The 7,028-nt window shown below is 39.0% G+C and overlaps 1 protein-coding gene across 1 annotated transcript; it reads right to left on the bottom strand.

Annotated features, from left to right (window-relative positions):
* Nucleotides 1-4,416: 4,416 nt before the first annotated feature.
* On the bottom strand, nt 4,417-6,137 carry LOC120778327 (glycerol kinase-like). Its single transcript, XM_040110123.1, has 2 exons — nt 5,585-6,137; nt 4,417-5,522 (listed from the first exon to the last, which is right to left on the bottom strand). Exons 1-2 carry the CDS (start codon nt 6,135-6,137, stop codon nt 4,417-4,419), a joined length of 1,659 nt encoding a protein of 552 aa, XP_039966057.1.
* Between the last annotated feature and the right edge of the window lie 891 nt (nt 6,138-7,028).

Genomic DNA, 7,028 nt, shown 5'->3' with positions numbered 1-7,028 from the left:
CTCACAGCACATCATCCAACTTCTCAACACACAAACCTTCACATATTTGGCTATTTCCTTGTTTCTTAATTCTAACAACAAAATTCATTGCTACCACTATTGGTACCTTCGTACCAACCTCAAACAAGTAGAATATGATTTCCCAAAACCACCACTTTTTATATAGTGGTTACTTCTCCTTTGATTTCTGCTCATTGTCGCCATTAAAATTGAAATGAAATCCTAAATCATTGAAACAAAAAAATCTAAATTCGGTTGCACCAATGCTGTAATACACTTAACAAATGCAAAAAATTCTTTACAAGAACTTGTTTTTGAAAGGACAGTTTGTTTGACAGCTATAGTCTTCAGATCAGAGCAATTTCTTCAGAAATAACACTATCTCAAAAACTGTAGGAGACAGACAATCGCCTCAGCTCGCATGCTGATTATATATGTATACTTTATAGACTCCGACGTTTCCTTCTGGGTGTGGTAAACTTCGTGGCGAACTTAATATATCCTGTTCAGGGTAACAAAGCCAAGTTCAGATTTAATATTCAAATTTGAAAGCTAGGAGCATATTTGCATGCAATATTGTCACATACGGTTATAAGGCCACAGAATAATAACATGTTCCCAAGGTTTCCTTAAGGTTCCTCACATACAACATGTATCACCTACAACTAATTGAGTTAGATATAGGGTTATGTATATATAAAAAATCAGAATGACGAATCGAGTTGAATTTCGAGTGAATGTCTACCTCTCTGCCCATTCGATAACATTAGTAAAAATTGAGATATCGTAATGAAACATTGTACACGGGTTCCTTGGAATAATGGGGATGGTGTTATTGCAGAAGGATGGAGTCGTGTGTAGAAGTTCACGCAAGTGAGGAAACTTCTCTGATCGCCATTCACTTGGGAATGGCCAGAAACGATTATTTTATATATGGCTCAAGCAGCTCACCACTTCCGGTCTTTGACCAAGTATCCTCTAGGTAGCCTAAGAACATCCGTTTGAAGGCCAACCAAAGTGTGAAGGCGAATCAAACAACAGTACCAATGAAAAATTATCGACAGCCTCGGATGAGAAACCCCCATTTTGATGACGACCATGGCAAACGAAATAAGGACTACGATTTAAGGGCATGCACCTGGAATATTCGGTCCCTTAATTGGGAAAGTGCCGCTGCCCAGCTGGTTGATGTCCTCGTTAGAGTGAAGGCTGACATCACTCTAGGTAGAAGAAGTTATTGCAGATAAACACAATCAAGCTAATGCCACTCCCACAAATTTCAGTAAGCGAAAATCTCGAAACAGCTATAACTAAGCTCCGCTATGATACGAAACTGTACAGTGCCTATGGCTGACTTTTTATCGAGTGTATCGATCAATATGTGAGGTAACTTATTAAAAATTAAGAAAGTATATTTTTCTCCAAATTATATGATGTGTCATCAATAACTGATAAAATCAGATGATTACTTTCTCTACCGCTTGTACCGTATTGGTTATAGAGGTACCTTATTCGGACATAGAGAGCATCTATTGCTGGTAATGGATATGTCTTAATACCCAAACTGGATAAAATTAATGTAACTAAGGGTTACATTCTTAGCTCCCCAGCATAGATACGCAATTAAATTCTGTGTGAAACTTGGTAAATCTGCGGCAGAGACGTTTGATATGACCACGCAGGCTTACCCAGGTGTTGATTTAGCGAGAAGTGCTGTGTTTCGGTGATATCAGGCCTTTTTTGAGAGCCGGGAAGAGATCGCTGATGAAGACCTGAAGAATGAGCAAATCCAAAGTGAAAAAGTTGCTCATTGTCTTTTTTAACATCAAAGGCATCGTCCACCATGATTTGGTTCCTCCTGGGCAAACTGTCAACGCCAAGTTTTATATGGAAGTCTTCAGGAGACTCAAACAAAGGGACAATCGGGTCCGACAAGACAACGCAGCTGATTGAAAGTTGCACCACGCCAACGCCCCAGCTCACACCGATTTTCTTGTAAACAGCTATGTACCTAACCAAGGCCGGCATCCCAACGCTTCCGCAGCCGCTCTACGCTCAAAAGTTGCACCGAACATCCCCCCGCCCCCCGGACTTTTTTGTTTCCTTGCCTGAAAAGGCCGATAAAAGGCAAATTTGAGGCGACAGAGGGGATACAAGCAACATACGCCTCGGCTCTCAAGGCTGTTCCAGAGAATGCCTTCCGTGATGACTTCGATGCTTGGAAATCGCGCTGGCAGCGCTGCATCGAAGCAAAAGGAGCATACATATTTTGAAAGTTTTTAAAGAATTTTAATGATTGGTTTAATAAATTTTTTTAAATCGACTCAGTCCTATTACTTTTCGGACATACCCTTTATACTATATAATATAAGGTCTTTAATAAATAATATAACCGACACGCTTCCTTAAAACTAATATGGTATGCTTATTTTACTTGTGAAGGGCTTTGTGACAATTTCATTTCTATTGGTTGACGCTATATTTTATAGGGAAAAGGAAGATATTCCAACAAAATTAAAGAAATATATTTTTCTTGTCATAATTATTAGTATCGATCGTCTAAATTTCTGTACTGGGCTGAATTTACCTATTTGTGTTAATCAGATAGACAGATAGACATTCAGAATTTGCAATTTTTGATAACTAAAGTTATAAAAGGTGATTCATTTCGAGGTGTCTTACTTTCTTAAAGAAAAAAACGCAGAAACATCATATTCCAAAAGGATTATTAACATTCGAAAGAACATTCTTTGGCATTTATTTTTGAAGATTATCTCTTTCAAATGTTGGTCGCGGCTACGTCTCAAATGATTAATCCGTTGAGTCTAATTTTCGATGACGCGAGCATTTCGAGTGGTAACTGGCGTATGACACGAGTAAAGTTTGGCTCAAAGGCCTGAACCGAAGAGCGATTGACCGCATAGACCTTAGAATGTACCTATTCCCACAGGAAAAAGTCTTACGGTATGATATCACACGATCTTGGTGGACAATCGACCGTCCCAAACCGTGTAATTATCTGCTCACCGAAGTGTTTTCTCAATAAATCCAATGATTGACGCAATGTGTGGAAAGTGGCTTGTTGAAACCAAATGTTGCCGAGATCACGAGCTTTAATTTCAGGTAAACACTACACCGAACCGTTGTTTTATTTGGATGAAATGGTATCTCTTGAATCTGTTCAGGTTGCTCTTCGTCCCAAACGAGACAATTGTTTACATATCCGTTGAGCCAGAATTGAGTTTGAAAAAAATTTGACTCGAAAACGTTGGATTTTTTTAGAACTTTTCAGGAGCCCATAGAACGATGCGGCTTTATATCTTGCACAAGCTGTATTTTGTACGCTTTCATTTTCAGATCTCGTCATAAAATGCAGTAAGTCGTTCCATACGTCAGTCCGAGTTGCTGGGAACGGTCTTCGTGTACACTCTCAGCTGCGGCTGCTATATTTTCCTCACTACATGCTGGACTTGGTGTATACGGTCGAATATTATCCAATAATGAATGCTGGGCTCAAGATGGGTAACGGTATGGCGAATAGTGCGCTCAGTAAGCCGATTATTTGACCATATGTTCAGCGAAACGCGCGAAACACATTGTTTACTGAACGTGAATTTTCGTAATAAAGTTGAACGATTTGTAAACGTTGTTCAGGCGTAAGTCTTTCCATTATTAAATGCCAACCAATACTGAACAAAAGTAACATGACAACTTAACACAACACACGCGTGATCTGTCAAAAAAAGGCTATTGAAAACAGTACCTCTACTTGGATAACCCTTTATATCTCTATATATTAAGGGTTTTGTAGCAACCATTAAGCAAGCTATTACACGCAAGATGTGGCGAGAGTATAAAATTTGATAACAAGTTATTTTAAAGAGATTCCAAGTTAACGCAGTTAAGTTATAATTCATTAATATTTCTTATCGAATTGACAAAAATAAGTCCGACTAAAGTGCGAAGGTATGTATGTGTGAATTATTTTTGGTAATTTAAGTGCTGCTGGCGTACTTTTAGATAGATAACTCACGTATATTTTATCTACATACATATGTATATACTAGTACTAGAATGTATACTTGACGGTAATCGCAAAAAAATTCCTCTTTACCCGACTTTGAACTCTTCTGATAATCAAATATAGCAAGAGGAAATCAATTTAATCTTGGACGAAGTATTTAAGTATTTAATTTAATATTAAAATTATAAATTTAGCAACAGCGAAGCATTCGCCTTGAATAAGCTACCATCGACTGATATTTGAAAGGCCTTGAAAATACATACGTTATACTAACACGTATTAGTATAAAGGGAGATATACATATGACAAATAGATTAAACGAAACTACTACTATGTTTACCAATTCACATTTGCAAAGAATAATATTTTAAATGCATTATTTCTCATAGCTTTTATTTCTTCTTACCCCAACCAGCAAGTAAAACCATAACTAGAGTACCGAGAATGAACCCTCCAGCTGGTATGCAGACCAACAATCTATAAGTTGAATCGGTAAGATCACTACCGGGTCTCTTCGAAGCCCAACCTTTGCTACGCTCCACGGCACGTTTCCACTTTCTATAACGTTGAACGCGATCATTTTCGGTATTTGTTGGTAAAAATAAATCTCTCTTCAAGTCATCTTCATAGGATCTATTCGGGTCCAAAGTAAACAAATCAATACCCTCCGCCTGCGCTGCACATAGCGCTGCACCCAAAGAGATAGTGTCCACCTCAACGCGATACACCGCCAACCCCGAGGTGTCGGCCTGCAGCTGCATCAACATATCATTCTCGGAGAATACACCATCAACATAGACTTTGTTTATCTGCCTACCACTCGCCTCGTACATGCACTCAATAATGTCACGAGTTTGAAAGCAAATCGATTCGAGTGCCGCACGTATAACGTGTTTCTTCGTAGAGTACTGTGTCAGTCCGATGATTAGACCACGAGCAGACTGCTCCCAATGCGGCGCATAGAGACCGGTAAAAGCGGGGACAAAGTACACATCGCCGGTAGTTTCCACAGCCTCGGCAAATGCCTGTGCCTCATCTTCGTTTTTTATAAAATTTAAACGTGTCTCTAGCCAGGTCAAACACGCTCCTCCCACGGGAACAGAACCTTCTAACGCATATATCGTTTTTTTTCGTGGCCCAAATTTGTATGCAACTGTCGTAATTAGACCGCGATCTGTAATGACACAACGTTCGCCGGTATTGCAAAGCAGAAACAATCCATATCGATAACTATTTTTTGCTTGGCCTGGCTTAACGCAATACTGGCCAAGCAAACCCGCTTGATGGTTACCAATAATACCGGTTATCGGCTTGCCCAACAAGCCTTTGCAATGTTCATTTTTGATATGACCGAACATTTCGGATGAACTTCGTATGTCGGGTAACATTTTCCGATCCACATGAAACGTTCGCAATAAAAGTGGATCCCATTGTAATGTTTGAATGTTCATGAGAAAAGTGCGCGAAGCATTTGTCACATCTGTCACATGCAGCTCACCTGAAAATTTACATATATATGGTATTTTAACTTCATATGACTGTTGGAACACATTATTTTACCGTTAGTGAGGTTCCATACGATCCAACTATCGATTGTACCAAACTTACAATGTCCTTCCAAGCATGCGGTTCGTACTTTAGGCACATAATTCTTCAGCCAACGTATTTTCAGCGCCGAAAAGTATGGTGATATCGGTAAACCTGATGTGAACTTAAAATGATTGATGTGCTGTGAATCTACCTCCGCTACAAGACGGTCCGCTATCTGATCAGTGCGTATATCCTTCCACATAATTGCATTATAAAACGGTTTTCCCGTTCGTGGATCCCACAAAATTGTAGTCTCACGCTGATTGGTTATACCAACGGCCACAATGTCATTAAACGTAAAGTCTGTCTTCGTTAGCAATTGACCTATCTCATCACAACATTTGTAAACTGCTGAAATAATCTCCATTGGATCCTGTTCGAACCAGCCCGCTTGTGGCTGCAACACGCTAATATTTTGCTGTGTCCTCACGATTTCGTTGAAATGAGGAGGTTGATGAACGGTTAAAGAAACATAGACTGTATCGCACTTAATCACTCCAATCAAATCTTTGTGCTTTGACATTCTGTAAGTCTAAATATCTAATGAAAAAAAAATTATGCGTTCACCATAATAAATTGATTTTGATCTATAAAAATATAAATAAATACATATGGAAATATTTCCATGACATTCTTCCTAAGCTTCGAAATTACAACGGTGTGTACAACAGTAAATGATGGCCAAAACCGTCGTGCCTACAACAGGTTCAGGTAGTCAACATCGATGGATCTAAAAAAAACTAACTAAATTATCTATCCAATTGTACAAGATTATTAAGCAAATTCATGTTCTCCGAAAAATTCACAAATTCACGTTCATCGAAAAATCATATTCACAAATTAGGCACATTTCTGCCTTCATTGCTTTGCCAGCAAACAAAATTGTCGCTATTGGGGTGTCGTTCAGGAAACGCAACTGCATACCGATTGACCGATTTTGGTTTGGTAGCATCGTCGGTCATTATTTCTTCCGAAACACACATGATATAAAAATGCCCTTATCATGAATATGTTGAAATCGACGCACACGATCTCTATTTCCAGCAAGACGGTGTGTCGCTTCATAGGTAGACCCTATAGTTTCTCTCGTCTGTGTGTGTTTTCAGTTCTTTTTGTCCTAGCGGCTTGTAGGACGCCACGCCTGATGAGTTATAATCCAAACAGTCTTGGATTTTATTGCGGTTTTGTAATTTTGGCTTAATCGTGATTATAATCCTGAAAAAGTGGAGATTCTAAGAAGTTACTAAAAGTATTTATGGATTGTGAACTGCCAGTCTCAGTTAGCTCAGTTGAAACTATATTCCATCAGGTTTGCATCGCTAGGCTATAAGAAATTAAAGCTAATCATGCAAGTGGACGACGAAGTGGACCATTTACACGACGGTCGGGTCTACGTAACTGAAATGCACCCGGA

Source organism: Bactrocera tryoni, chromosome 5, assembly GCF_016617805.1.
Source record: "Bactrocera tryoni isolate S06 chromosome 5, CSIRO_BtryS06_freeze2, whole genome shotgun sequence".
NCBI classification, from domain to species: Eukaryota; Metazoa; Arthropoda; class Insecta; order Diptera; family Tephritidae; genus Bactrocera; species Bactrocera tryoni.
Note: the sequence above shows the minus strand (reverse complement) of the source record. Positions and strands in the feature narration are given on the sequence as shown.